This window comes from Suillus paluster, assembly GCF_016628075.1.
Source record: "Suillus paluster strain FC165 chromosome Unknown EDB91scaffold_30, whole genome shotgun sequence".
Classification (NCBI taxonomy): domain Eukaryota; kingdom Fungi; phylum Basidiomycota; class Agaricomycetes; order Boletales; family Suillaceae; genus Suillus; species Suillus paluster.
In genome coordinates, this window is record NW_024537590.1 from 220,640 (window position 1) to 234,397 (window position 13,758).

At 50.1% G+C, this 13,758-nt stretch overlaps 4 protein-coding genes across 4 annotated transcripts; 2 read left to right on the forward strand and 2 right to left on the reverse strand.

The window, feature by feature from the left end:
* Window positions 1–4,445: 4,445 nt before the first annotated feature.
* EDB91DRAFT_1137045 (uncharacterized protein) lies at window positions 4,446–4,927 on the forward strand (the record flags this gene model as incomplete). Its single annotated transcript, XM_041318851.1, is given in 4 exon segments — window positions 4,446–4,576; window positions 4,602–4,603; window positions 4,616–4,834; window positions 4,888–4,927. Coding segments are annotated over 3 exon segments (243 nt in total), but the record flags the coding sequence as incomplete, so codon positions are not given.
* Window positions 4,928–6,399: 1,472 nt separating this feature from the next.
* EDB91DRAFT_1223710 (AICARFT IMPCHase bienzyme) lies at window positions 6,400–8,676 on the reverse strand. The gene is made up of 8 exons (XM_041320942.1): window positions 8,631–8,676; window positions 8,454–8,580; window positions 8,324–8,400; window positions 7,793–8,269; window positions 7,501–7,734; window positions 7,272–7,447; window positions 7,091–7,219; window positions 6,400–7,042 (listed from the first exon to the last, which is right to left on the reverse strand). The coding sequence occupies exons 1-8, from the start codon at window positions 8,644–8,646 to the stop codon at window positions 6,491–6,493; spliced, it is 1,788 nt and encodes a 595-aa protein (XP_041176587.1). The 5' UTR covers window positions 8,647–8,676; the 3' UTR covers window positions 6,400–6,490.
* Window positions 8,677–8,699: 23 nt separating this feature from the next.
* Window positions 8,700–11,264, reverse strand: EDB91DRAFT_439162 (Spt20 family-domain-containing protein). The gene is made up of 6 exons (XM_041327269.1): window positions 11,067–11,264; window positions 10,928–11,012; window positions 10,686–10,879; window positions 10,423–10,634; window positions 9,706–10,375; window positions 8,700–9,654 (listed from the first exon to the last, which is right to left on the reverse strand). Exons 1-6 carry the CDS (start codon window positions 11,208–11,210, stop codon window positions 8,833–8,835), a joined length of 2,127 nt encoding a protein of 708 aa, XP_041176588.1. The 5' UTR covers window positions 11,211–11,264; the 3' UTR covers window positions 8,700–8,832.
* Window positions 11,265–11,337: 73 nt separating this feature from the next.
* Window positions 11,338–13,054, forward strand: EDB91DRAFT_1137061 (uncharacterized protein). Its single transcript, XM_041318852.1, has 8 exons — window positions 11,338–11,367; window positions 11,415–11,600; window positions 11,646–11,756; window positions 11,806–12,138; window positions 12,193–12,341; window positions 12,390–12,543; window positions 12,595–12,789; window positions 12,846–13,054. The coding sequence occupies exons 1-8, from the start codon at window positions 11,347–11,349 to the stop codon at window positions 12,978–12,980; spliced, it is 1,284 nt and encodes a 427-aa protein (XP_041176589.1). The 5' UTR covers window positions 11,338–11,346; the 3' UTR covers window positions 12,981–13,054.
* The last annotated feature ends 704 nt before the right edge of the window (window positions 13,055–13,758 follow it).

Consider the following 13,758-nt stretch of genomic DNA (forward strand, 5'->3'; position numbering starts at 1 on the left):
ACCTACCATTGGACCAATCAAGGCAGCCGGCTTTCGTAGTTTCATCCATGGTGTTCATCATGGATTGGTGTGATTCTAGGGCTTCGTCGACAAAAGCAAGGCCTGCAGTCAGCCACAAGGACTTGAGGTCCCATCCAGAGAGCTGCGCAAATCACGGGGCTCGGCGCGAGAGACATGTTCAGATGAATCACATTGACGTACCACCACCAAGTCCTCGTATGTAGAGTGAATGACCAATGTATCTGTGAAAACGCTGGAGTTGACAGTGGCTATAAAGTAGCCAGCAGCATCGTTGTAATGTGCGCCGTCCGATGCATTGGATATGCCTGATTTGCGAAGTTCAGATCGATGCACAGACCTGGGGTACGATACAACATACAAGAGTATCATTATTCAGACAAACAGAAGCTAGCTCTCGGACGCGGAGAAATGCCTCTTCATGACGTCCTGCATTGAAAATAGGGATAACCTGGAAACGGTAATATAAGCAGGGAGCATGTAATGTGCCTTACAGCAATTTGCAAAATGGTTGGCAGTACCAGACGCGAGGAAAGACTTGAAATTATAAAATACTTCGCACCAAATGTGGTAATTATGATTCTCCTGAGTCCTGAGAGGCGCGGCTCAGCGGCGCGTCACTTCTTCTGTTAACCTTCATCGGCTTCACCATCCATGGCGCCTCAAACATACGACTCAATTTTCGATCCTGGTGCTCTGTCTGACACTAGCGCAAGTGATCATGACACGAGCTCGAAAGCAAACACGAACAGTCAAGCTCAAGATGCGGAATGTATGACTCTCACTTGGCGAATGGAACGTGGAAGACAACCAGCAGCAAGTACAATACATTCTGGCGAAACTGGCACGGCAAAGCGCAAGACCCCAGGTCGTCCGAGGAAGAAGAAACCCACAGATGAGACAGGTGCGTGCATAACATCATTTTTCCCTTCAACTTCGGATTTGAATTTGAAGTCTTGGTGTTTGACGGACAACAGTTTCTTTCTTTCCTATACACTTGAGTCTTGTTGTGACTTGATCTTTGCCACAGAATGTTTTCGTCCAAGAACATTAAAAGGTATCACGATTCATTTGTTATCGTGAGTGCACGCTAAGCTTTACATATAGAAAACGCGAGATTCATAATTAATAATGCAAAGGACGTAGTCACATCACGTATCGATAGAATATTGTATCAAGTCCATGCTGGTATCACAACAGAAGCGATAGTAGAACTGAAATACCTGGCGAACATCCCCTCTAGCAACAGAAACACGACCGACCGCCTCCATAATCCCCATCATTAGTGTCATTAGTATGCCCTGCTGTAGGTTGCTGCTGTGAATTGGGGTCCTGTGGAAGATCGTCGAAATATTCGTCAGGTACCAAGTCATCATCATTTCTAGGGGCATCCGCTGCAGCATTGCGCTATGAATGTATGCATGAGATATTAAAGACACAGCGATAAACGTAAACCGAGCGCACCAAACGACCTTGTGCATAAGGAACGTCGACGACGTGTGGCGCTGCATGATTGGTTCGCCAGGTTAATAAATCTCTTAGATGGGATCTGAAGGTAGCGGGAGCGGTGGCAGAGGCTTGCATAGTGGGCGGCACCGGTGGAGGAGCTGGACGAAGGGTCCTCGTCACAGCGACCCTGAGTCTCTTGAGGCGTCCTTGGCGCTGCCGAGGTCGTGATCGTGAAGTTTGAGGATACTGTAATGGATAATACATGAGTGAGAAAAAATGTATGCATTATTGCACGCACGTCATGCATTCCCCGGAAGAAATCAGGTTCTGTGTCGTAGCCCTCTTGATCTTGCCCGGGGATCTCCATCTGGATGACCATCAGTAACAAAAGGGATGAGGAAAGGAGTAAGTACGCGAAGAATGTCATTGGTCGCAGCGAGCGCGCTGCATTCTTCCTTGAAAGCTGAGTGAAATGTAGGTGAGGATTATAGTATGGGGTAATAAAGACCTACTATTGGACCAATCACGGTAACTGGCCTTCATAGTTTTATCAATGGTGTCCATCATGGATTGGTGTGCTTCGAGGGCTTCTTTGACTTTACCTGCTGAAAGCAAAGCCTGGCAGAGTTTCTGGCTTGCAGTCAGCCACATGGACTCGAGGTCCCATCCAAAGAGCTGCACAAAACACGGAGTTCGCGTGAGAAACATGTTCGGATGAATCACATTGACGTACCACCACCAAGTCGTCGTATATAGTTAGGATGGTTGAGAAAACACTGGAGTTGACAGCGGCAGCGAAGTGGCCAGCAGCTTCTTCATGACGTGCGCCATCTGAGGCATTGATTCCGAGTTGAATAGATAGATATGCCTGATATGCAAAGTTCAAAGAGATCAGTGTCGATGCACCAACCTGGGGTGTACATGATACTCACTTCTATGACGTGACACACATGAGTATCATTATTCGGACAAGCGGAAGCTAGCTCTCGAACGCGGAGAATTGCTTCGTCATGTTCTCCTGCATTGAACATGGCGATGGCCTGAAAACTGAAATGAAGTGGGGAGTATGTAAGAAACATGTAACGTGCCTTAATCAAGAGAATGAAATGAATGATCTTTGAATCTTCGTTCGCGAACATGAACGCCATGTCGAATGCTTGCATCGAGTCGCGGAGCTGCCCTTTTTCAGAGAGGGCAATACCTTTAGAGATATAACCCATCAAGGACGGCTTAATGCTGATGGACTATGTCACGATGACAGTTAGTGTTTTGTAGGGAGCTCGTAATGGGTGGTCTATGTCACCTTGATTGCATCCTGAAGCGCGTTGTCGCATTGATGTTGTCGCGTCATAACAATTGAGTGATATGCGTAGACATGGTAGTTGTTGGCACCGCTGTCAATCTCTTGCGTGAGTAGCATTTCAGCGGTAGACAAGTCCCCAGTAATGCATGCATTGCGGATTGACGATGACATATTGAAAGGGAGGATCTGTATGAAGCATGTTTGAATTGCAACATGAGAGTCAAAGACAGAAACACGCCTTGAAATGATTGTTCTTGGGTATTTCCCACTCTGAGATCATGTTATCATCACCTCCGCTGAGGATGTGCTTGCCGTCCGTTGAGAAAGTGACGCAGTTCTGCCGGGATGAGTGCTGGAAGATGGCGACAGTTTGTCGAGCTGAGAGCCGCCATAGACGGACATGGTTATCGTCAGATGCGGAAGCGACAAGTGTACCAGCAGGGTTGATGACAATGGCAGTGATTCTACCGGTATGGCCCATCCAACCATCACCGACCTCCTTCCAGGTTGATGTATCCCACACCCGTATGGTGGCGCTGTCCCCTGAGAGAAGGCGTGTGCCATCAGGCGTCCACCTGAGTGAGTTGTTCCAATATTTTGTGGAAGCATTGAGTTTGAAATTTGCGATGCATTCCCTCGTGCCTGGATTATAAATTTCGATGTTGCTGGATGTTGCAATGGCAAGAAGTTCACCAGACGGCGAATACCGGAAGCAGTGGACATAATCACTACAAATGATTGGATCTCCTTGGATCTCCCATGTTTTCGTACTCCACAGTTTCACCGCTGTGTCGGGTCCACCAGTGGCGAGCACTGTTCCTTCGGGAGAAAAGTCCAATGACCAGATCCGAGAGTGGGCTGTGATGGGCTGGGTGAGAGGTTCCCCAGTTTCTCCGTGCCAGATGATGGACACTCCACTCAAATCACCGCTTGCTACCAGTTGCCCATCTCGTGATACTGCCAATGCCATCACCTTATCGCCATGCCCCTCCATCTTCTTCAACACAACGCCTGTCTCCAAGTCCCACAGACGAACCGTCTCGTCTTGCGAGCTGGTAACCATTCGTCGTCTATCGGGGAAAACTGCGACTGCAAATACGGTGTTCTCATGATCTTTAAACTCTCGAAGAGGGGTGGTGTGTGGAATGAGCTGCGACATTTTACTGGAGGTCACGGTCGAGGTGCTTTTGGGTCGAGGGATTGTGGGCTAAGCTGCAGAGGTGCGTGTATTGTGCGTTTTACGCTGTTCGCTTCATTAACCTGCCTCATGTTTCCATAGACGCCCAGGACATGAGGCTGTCCGCATCCACACCCCCATTGGGCTCTGTCATCCCTTCCTCGACAGTATAACCCTCTCTGCGCATCTGCGCATGGCTCCAACTTGTGTCTCCACAACTTTCAACATGCGTCATCTCGCCTTCACTTGGAATTGGGATACAGACCAACTTTGAACTGATACCCCTCGAGTCTTTCTGGTAGGGCCGGTCAAATGTCATGATTACTATCTATCCTACAGGGCTGCATGAATGGTGTCGTGTTTCTACACGCCGAGCTGATGCCCCAGCACATCATCATGAAACTTGTAGGAAGGGTCACATTCTCGGATGCATGTAGCTCACGGTACGAACATTTCATCCCTTCGATTCCTAGTACATCGAATGCACTTTGCAGTCAAAAGGCCTCGCTTCTCGCGTCCCAAATGACTACTAGTTCAGCATGGAGCCCTTTCCACCTTCTAAGGCGTACTTTATCCTACACTTTGTGGTGTTATGTTTCGATGGCATCACTACCTTTTTTCCAGCACTCTGCTCGTCGTTCAATTCACTCATCACCTCCACAACCCCTGGAATGGGTTTCAGTCTTCACCTGCTATCCCTTCCCAAATCATTGACATCCTGGATCATACAAGTAGAGGTTCAATTCGGACATCACATTCCAATTACTCACCTTGGCGAGCTCTCTCCGCAGCCGAAGCTATGCAAGCGATTGTCACTGTGGACGTTCGGGAATGCTATCTACGATGAAATAAATGGACCCAATCCTTGGACCGCCGGGGGAACACGAGTAAGTATCACAATATTTTACTTAATGCTTTGATCTCCATTACCATGTACCAGGTGCTGCGTGATCGATCTCGCGAAGTAATTTGCAGTCAATAACACTGTATTATCTCCATCGCGAATGACAATCGATCCATACCTATGAGGATGAAACAATTGCTACGCGGATGTAGAACGACGGGGCCCATGCCAGAACATCTCATTGCCCGCATCCACATATATGACGTCTATGGGCCCAGTGAGGGACTGTCGACTCGTAGTGACTGGGTATTGGGCTGATCAAAGCGGCGGAGAATGATGTGGTCTTTTTCATCCTCCTGATGAATCACTTGTCGGATGGGCCATTGGCTGCGATGACCACCACGTATACACGTGTGATGTCTCTGTTATCGCCAGAGAAGCTGGCCTGGATCGAACGACTATCTTCCTTCTATTGGGTCTGACTAGGGGAGACTAGCCTCGATCGCCTGCCGTCAGACAATGTGAGCTTGGATATATCATACATTTCATCCTCAATTACACTGACAATGTGTTTACTCATCTTTTCAGGTGGTATGTTACATCACGTCCCTTTAAAATCTTACCCACTGATCTTCGTTCATGCTTTCAACAAGCCATTCATGGATGTATGTTATGTGTTTCTTGATTTTACATGACTTTGAGTGTCCACATACTAGGCTGATGCTACACGACGACGAGCCCCGCAAAACGAAGACGCTCGTCGAATACACCGAGGGTTTCTTAACGATGCTGATGTACGTCACCAACGTCAACGCATCCACGTCGGTCACCTACTCTCCTTCTGGCACCGCCGCTCCGATTCGTTCGGTGAAACTGTACGCGACACTCAATCCAGAACCCGCCCTCTGCTCAGCTGGGCTAGAAATGTTATCTCTCATGTGCTACGTAGACGAGACGGATCGGACATGGAATTGCAAGAGCCACCCATAGTCGAGGTCCGTGCACAGCAGCCAAACAGGCCTGCGCGTTTTTTCCGGTTTATGTTCTTTATTACTGTCTTATTTTTGACGCAGGGAAACTATCACGCGAGAAAGAAGCCATCTGCTAGCTCCTCTCGACCTACTAATACTCATGTCTTGCAGCAACCCAGCGGAGCACACCACCGTCATCGCAGCAACAACCTGCCACTGCCACGACATCTGAGGCGCTTCACACAGTCACCACTACTGCATTTGCGACTGGAACGCTCTCACATCTCGATATCACCATAAGATAGGCCGGGTGCTGAACTCCGTTTTTACTTTGGGTTGGTTGCGTGTCTATCCAATACACAGACAGTCAACATTAGGGAAGAAACATCGCAGTCTTCGTTGACATTTCTCATCTAGTTCTTCATGGCCCTCCCTCTCTCCATTATTGTATTGTATTTCTACTTGTTCCGCTAGCTGAAACTATTGTCTAGTGCATCGCGTCCTTGGAGGTCTATTGTAATTCTATGGATTAAGTACTGTGTTCGGCACACAGTGTGCTATTCACTGTATGTACATACTCTCAAACTAGAAACGAGGCTTTGTTCTTGTGTCGGCTCCTGATTTGCCTAGCGGTTTTGATGCGATATGAGATGCCTGCCCTATGAGTTGCATTTTCAGAATAAACAAATACATTCTACTGCTGTTAGATTTTACGAAATCTCCCATCCTCAGTGGTGGAAGAGCCTGAGCGATGTGTGCGCAAACACCATCTCGTGCTCGTCCGCAGCCTTGATACACTCCTCGTCCATCACACTCCCACTAGGCGCAGCAAGGTACCGCACTCCGCTCTTCCTAGCCCGATGCACATTATCCGCGAATGGGAAAAACGCATCACTCGAACACGCAACCCCGTCCAACTTCCCCGCCCACTCTTTCTTCTCCAATTCACTCAGAGGCGCCGGTACCTCCGCAAATTGCCCCTCCCACTGCGCCCGCTCACCCCCCTCGAGTACCTCCCCGCTCACAAAGAGGTCGATCGCGTTCGCTTTCTCTGCGCGTTTGACACCTTTCTTGAATGGGAGCGCGAGGACGCGAGGGTGGTGCCGCAACCACCAGCTATCCGCCTTAGATCCCGCGAGCCGCGTGCAGTGGATGCGCGATTGCTGTCCGGCGCCCAGGCCAATGATAGCACCGTTCTTGGCGTATGATACGCTGTTGGACTGCGTATACTTGACCGCGAGGGTCGCGACGATGAGGTCGGTTAGCGCTTGTGCTGGAACCTATGGGGACGGTTATGATTATGAGCTCCGGAGAGAGGAGGGACGTACGTCTTTGTTCTTAGTGACGAGGTTGTCGAAGAGCTTAGCGTTGATTTTTATGTCGTTTCGGCGCTGCTGGAGGCTGATGCCGTACACTTGGCGGGTCTCGATGTCTGAAGGTGTATACGACGGGTCCATCTTTTGGTAGTGTTAGCAAACGCGATGGGGCGAGGTGATCGAGCGAACATACCTCTAGGACGCAGTACTTTCCTGCCTTCTTCTTTTTGAGAACATCTAGCGCCTCGGGACTGTAGCCTGGTGCGATGATGCCGTCTGATACTTCTCTGGAGATGATGCGTGCTGTGGCGAGGTCGCAGGGTGCGGAGAGCGCAATGAAGTCTCCAAAGGATGACATGCGGTCGGCACCTAAGAAAATGATAATTTAGTGGCCTTGCACAAAGAAAGCAGAAATGACACACCTCGAGCGCGAGCGTAGGCACATGCTAAAGGCGTCAGGGGCTCTTTGAGATCTTCGACACCGTACACCTGCTTCTCGGTTTCGTCAAGTTCTAAACCCACGGCAGCACCAGCAGGGGACACATGTTTGAACGAAGCGGCAGCAGGGAGGTTCAAAGCCTCTTGCAACTCCCTGACAAGGGCGTAAGAATTGAGGGCATCTAGGAGATTGATGTAGCCTGGGGAACCACTGAGGACTATACCATCCAAAGTCAAGTCAAGAGAACGCCAATCAAATCAAATAAGAGATCGCACCCTTGAATGGCAATTCACCCTCTGCCACGAAAGTCTGTGCTGGTTTCTGGTGAGGGTTAGCGCCGTACCTAAGCACCATGCGCTGGACGGGTCCGCTCTCGGGCGTCGACGCATACTGCTCGCGGAAATACCCGCTAATCGCATCATCATACTTTGCAGTCATCTCAAACGCCTTCAACGCAAGCCTGTTTCGGAGCACCTGCCCGACATCGCCCTGGCACTGCTGGAACGCCTGCAAGAACGCGCGGTAGTCACTAGGGTCCGAGAGGACAGAGACACGCTCGTGGTTCTTGGCAGCTGCGCGCAGCAGAGTGACGCCGCCGATGTCGATCTCTTCGACGGCGTCTGCGAGGGTGCAGCTCGGTTTGGAGATGGTGGAGGTGAATGGGTAGAGGTTGCAGACGACGATGGAGATGGGGGAGATGGATTGGGCCTTGAGATCTTGCTCATCGGAAGGGATAGAGCGGGCGAGGATGCCTTCGTGTGCATTGGTCAAGCGTTATGCAGTTTGTGTACAACATGAATACTTACCGCCATGGACGGCAGGATGAAGCGTCTTCACCCGACCTCCAAGCATCTCCGGAGCCTTGGTGATGTCAGAAACATCTCTACGTACACACAAGTTCGATGAGGATCAATAGATACAGCAGGCAGAACTCACTCGATGGGTATCCCAGCCTCTCTGATCTTCTTAGCGGTACCTCCCGAACCAAGCAGGCGGACTCCAGCACCGTGAAGTCCCTGTGCAAGATCGAGGAGATCGGTCTTGTCGTAGACCGATAGAAGAGCTTTTGTGGGCTGTTAGCTGATATCTAGGTGAAGGTAGGTTTTATCATACCAATAGGTTGGGACATCGCGATGGTGGTATAAGGTCAATTTTGATCCTGTACAAGTGATCATCGATCAAAAAAAGTATCTCAGATTGATCTTATCTTATCTACACTAGCCTACTTGGTCCGCCTTCCATAGATACTTACAAGCAATCCCCACAAAAGGTACAACATCATTAGAAAACACGAATAACAATACAAAGCATCATACTACCGTCCGGCACCCTGCGTAGGCTTTCCAACAGCCATCTGCATGTGCATTTGCATCTGCTGCTGCTGCTGTTGTTGCTGCACACCCACCCCTCCCTGCCCATTCACCTGGACCTGATTCGGCATTCCCCGTCCAACCCCCCCTGGCCACGGCTGCAGTCGTCCTCCAGGCATGCCATAGCCCATATGATACCCATATACCGGGGGGTATTGCGACATCATCATCGCGTGCTGCTGCTGGTCCTGCCCAGCCGGCCTGAACTGCACAGGCTGAAAGCTGTACTGCTGCGTCATACCCGGGTGCTGTGCAGCTTGTGTAGTTTGGGGTGGGAGCGGTGTGGTGTTGCGCATGGGCGAGCTTCTGGCCTGGTTTTGGAGCATGGGCGAGCCTCTGACTTGGTTTTGGATCATAGGACTGTTCCGAGCTGTGATATGTCCAGGCAAGGGGCTTCGTGATTGCGAATTCTGCGGTGTCATACGTCCGGCTTGCAGGGCTTGCGGTTGTGCTTGCGCCTGAGCCTGAGCCTGAGCCTGAGCCTGAGCCTGCGCCTGGGCTTGAGCTTGATGGGCTTGCAACTGAGCTTGAACGTGTGCCTGGACTTGAGCTTGACTGGCTTGCACCTGAGCTTGTGCTTGCGCCTGGGCTTGAGCTTGCGCATGATGGGCCTGGGCCTGAGCCATTTGAACTTGTTGATGCAGTTGCATCTGTTGACGCTGAAATAGCTGCGCCTGTGTGGCTTGAGCTTGCGCATGCACTTGTGCCTGCGCTTGACTATGCTGCTGCATCAAATGTTGACCAGGAGCCAGCTGCGTTGCGCCTGCCTGTTGCCCAGCTTGTACAGGAGAGGGCGTCGGCTGGGATGGATAACCTACCTGGGGCGTGGCAGGTTTGGGCTGGGAACCGTGTGGTGGTGCGTTTGGGAAGAAGTGAAGGGAGGCTGGTGGAGGGCGGTGTGGTGTTGGGGGGAGTTGTGAGCCAACTGCGAGAGGTGAGGAGTGCAGCGCTTGAGATGATGGGGGGCGGGGCGACTGTGTGTACCGGTGCGCGGGCGACTGTGCAGACGGGAGTGGCGAATGCGGGCCTACACGAGGTGAGAGGGACGCAGCGTTCTGCAGCTGTGATTGAAGCTGATTCACAGTGGGATGTGGTGCAGGGGTAGCGGTAGCAGAAGAGTGTGAGACTTCGGGAGTGATTTGGAAAGCCTGGGCCGCATCAGCTTTCTTCTTTACTGTCTTGGGTTTCTGGTCAGCAACTGGCTGAGGAGCTGGCGTTGGCACCGTTGCGGGAGTAGCGGGGACGGGAGTAGGCTGTGATTGAGCGGGTTGCGGTTGCGGCGTTGGCGTGGGGGCTGGTATTTGGACTTGTGCTTGATTTTGGCCTTGGGAAGGTGCTTGATTTTGGCCTTGCGACGGTGTTTGACCTTGAGTCTGAGACTGGGCGGCTGCGTGTGCCTGCAGCTGGGCTTTCATATAAGGCTGAGTTTCCAATCCAACGGCCAGGCGAACTTCCTTGACATGGCGAATTGTTTCCAATATCCGATAACTAAGTGGAGGTGAGCAGGCAAAGTACTTTGGTACAATACGAAGTACCTTGGGGCGTGAGACCGAGGTGGTCTCTGGTTCATGAACTGCATGATCTTGGCCCGACGAGCCTTGTCGGACTCATCTTCCTCAGGTGTAATAGCAACAGCTTTGCGCTTCAGGGAGACGGGTATACTTGGAGTAGAGACTCTGAGGGTATGATTCGCGATACGGGTTAAATGTGGGTCTGGGTCAAGACATAGGGGAGGTGCTGTTTGTAGCTACGACAAGGAAGATGAGATACAGCAGAAAAGGTCACGGATATAACATACCAGTATTTGCGCTTCAAGCTCAAGGACTTCTGGGTCTGTTAATTTGTTGCCTGAACGTTGGTTCATAAGACAAAGATTTGCCCAGAGCGTCTCGTCATTTGGGTGAAGAGCGACACGGCTTCGCTCGGGTTTCTCGAGGGGTGGGTCCTTTGCTCTCTTTGGGCGATAGTCCAGTAACTCTACGAGCATGCAACCTAGTGAAACCATAAAGTGATGGCCTTAAACGGGTGGATGCTACTCACCATCATAGAATGGCACGCGTGCGGTGTCGAAAAGTTCAAGGTAGTCGACCGGTATGCGGTGCGCTCGGATGTCGTCAAGCAGTGACTATGGTATTTGACAGGTTAGTACACTTCCTGCATTTGAAACTCGGCTACGCACCGCGACAGGATTATTATATAGGAACTTGGGTCCATTATTGAGCGTCCAATAGTCCGGATAGAGGTGAACTGAGAAAGATGGAGCAGAGTCTTCGTATGCGTCTAGTAGTTGTTCCGCCGAGCGCGTAACGTTGTAACAAGACATGCAGACAACTTGCGCGCTCAGGTCAGTGACCTCCGAGTCTGAGTCTGATGACAGTCCAATCTGTTCAAGGTCATTTACATAATCGAACACATACGTTAAGCACCCGTGGGAATTATAATGAAAGGCTATTGATCCAATGGAGGATCAACTCAAGGAGGTTCGTGCTACTGCAGGTCACTAATAAAAAGGTTAACATACTTCCAGCTCATCCCCTTCTTAAGGGATAAAAATCCACAGGTCCGACAAATAGCCCTGTCAAATCTGCTTGGACAAACACCAGAAGGATCTCCACATAGAAACATATTTTTCCGTGGCCTCGGAGGAGGCTTGCAGAAACCTAAGGAAACGGATATCGTCCGTGATCTGAAGCTTTTATGCAGGGATCAACTCGTATGTATACCCAATTTAATTGTGATCAAGCGATGACGGTCACAGGCCGTTGCGCACGATGCTTTTCGTGCATTGGTCAATCTCTCCGATTCGCCACTACTAGTACCATTTCTGTCAGAACCAGCATTTCTCACTTTCTTGGTGTCATACATCTTGGTTCGTGCTCTAGGTTGCATTCTTCTCGCAGCCCCTTACCGCCTCACAGAATGCAGACTCGATTCTAGCAGATTTGGCATCCATGCTGCTTTCCAATCTAACCGCTTCATCCTCACCATGTGCGGCCCTTTTGGCCTTGAAAGTACCTATTATCTCGACACCGTCTTCATCGTCCCCCTTTTTTCCAACACAGTCCCGCTCTGGAACTTGTTCTGCGCCAGTACCTTATCCATCAGGAGAACCGCAGGATATCCTCGCCTTACCGCTCCTTATCGATACATTCGTACATGGCGCATCAATAGATCCCTCTGGGGATCTATCTTCCCGAAAGCGAAAAGGAGAGCTGCACTTTCTCGCCAGTGTCTTTGCCAATATCAGCACGGTCAGTTTTTTTCGATAATCAACTCCTTCTTGGCACTAAAACCACAACGACTAGTCTCCAGCTGGTCGCACTTTCTTCGTCACTCCGCAACAGATAGACCCGTTGAACCCAAAGAGTACCAACGAGTACCCTCTCGCCAAAATAGTCGCTTTCACCGAACACAAAGACACAATACGGCGTGGTGGAGTTGCCTCGACTTTAAAGTAGGACATTTTTCTGATTTGATATTGTATCCAATATATCTGTTACAGGAACTGTGCTTTCCATGCACAAGCTCACCGAGCAATACTATCTCCTGACACAGAAGCTATCATCGTTCCTCCATCGACGGTATCTGCCCCGGGTATCGATGCACTGCCTTCCATTTTGCTACCATTAGCGGGCCCAGAGGAACTTGATCTAGACGTAAGATCGCGGTGATACCCAGTCCAAGCTTGCTGATGTTGTAATTTCCAGGATCAAGAAAAATTACCATCTGCACTTCAGCTCCTTCCACCCACGAAGAAGCGGGAAGCAGATTCTGCCTTGCGTTTGATGCATGTTGAAACACTGCTTCTTCTATGTACTACACGATGGGGCCGAGACTACCTGAGGGACAACGGGGTGTATGAGATTGTCAGAGGAGCACACATGGAGGAAACCGTCGAAAAGGTCTGTTTCTGTTTCCGATTTGTCCTTTGAATCGAGTTTCTCTAAAGACTATTCAGGTGTCTGAGTATATCGAGCGCCTCGTCCAGCTTCTGAAGGGCGATGAAGGTGTAGAAACAACCGATGGGTCTGACGTGGCACGTGTTGGAGGTCAAGATGATGATGATGATGATAACAGAATCGAAGAAGTATAGTTATGAAATTAATTCACTGATTGAGATTGTGTCATAATTATATCATCAATATCTGCGCGAGCTTTAGGAGGTTTTAGGTGGGACCACTCTTGTTGAGAAGTACCGCGGCGCTTGCCGCCGCGAAGCACTGATCTGTCGGACCTGTACAATGTACGTCAACTATACGTTGTCTCTTCTTGAATCAATATTCGGTTGCACTGATCATTACACAGGGCTTAGTCTTGCGGTCTGAGTTGTCGCTGGGAGATCAAACTCGCACTCGCCGTCAACACTTGATATTGGAGGGGCAACTTACTTATTTGTGGTAGGGTCCAAAATCGACTCCAATGTTAGCATGCGAGTGGAATGTGCTACAGCTCCGCGACGAAACCACAGTCGGAGATGCGGCTTTAATGGCCGACGCGCCAATTTGACATTCGTCCATACTTCGGATATCCCACAGTCTCATACAGATCTTGTCGACGCCCTACTTCGACGACAATTATAACTATGACCAACTGGTACGCCGAAGATGCGAACGCATCCCGCAGTTAAGGCTCTTTTTACCTAGAATGAATATACGAAAAATGATGAGGTATGCGAATCATGTTTTTTCCTGAATTTATTTGCTCAGCTGCGACTGTAGGAATAATGATACTTATCGGACGACCGACGGGCACATCGGTCCTTTTGACTCTTCCCAGGCCCCACCCTGGGTGGTGTATAATCGCCGCACCCTGCTCGTAAGCATTTACACATTCGTATTCAGGGGCCGTGATGATTTAGATGTCCTTTGTCC

Coding starts and splice junctions, on each gene's coding strand:
- EDB91DRAFT_439162 (XM_041327269.1), bottom strand. CDS start 11,210: ATGTCTTGTTACAACGTTACGCGCTCGGCGGAACAACTACTAGACGCA. Junction 11,013..11,066: donor TATATAATAATCCTGTCGCG/GTGCGTAGCCGA, acceptor CAAATACCATAG/TCACTGCTTGACGACATCCG. Junction 9,655..9,705: donor CCAAACCTGCCACGCCCCAG/GTAGGTTATCCA, acceptor GCTGGGCAACAG/GCAGGCGCAACGCAGCTGGC.
- EDB91DRAFT_1223710 (XM_041320942.1), bottom strand. Junction 8,270..8,323: donor TCATCCTGCCGTCCATGGCG/GTAAGTATTCAT, acceptor ATGCACACGAAG/GCATCCTCGCCCGCTCTATC. Junction 7,043..7,090: donor TCGTCACTAAGAACAAAGAC/GTACGTCCCTCC, acceptor CCGTCCCCATAG/GTTCCAGCACAAGCGCTAAC.
- EDB91DRAFT_1137061 (XM_041318852.1), top strand. CDS start 11,347: ATGGAGGATCAACTCAAGGAG. Junction 11,601..11,645: donor TTTTATGCAGGGATCAACTC/GTATGTATACCC, acceptor TGACGGTCACAG/GCCGTTGCGCACGATGCTTT. Junction 12,544..12,594: donor CAGAGGAACTTGATCTAGAC/GTAAGATCGCGG, acceptor TGTAATTTCCAG/GATCAAGAAAAATTACCATC.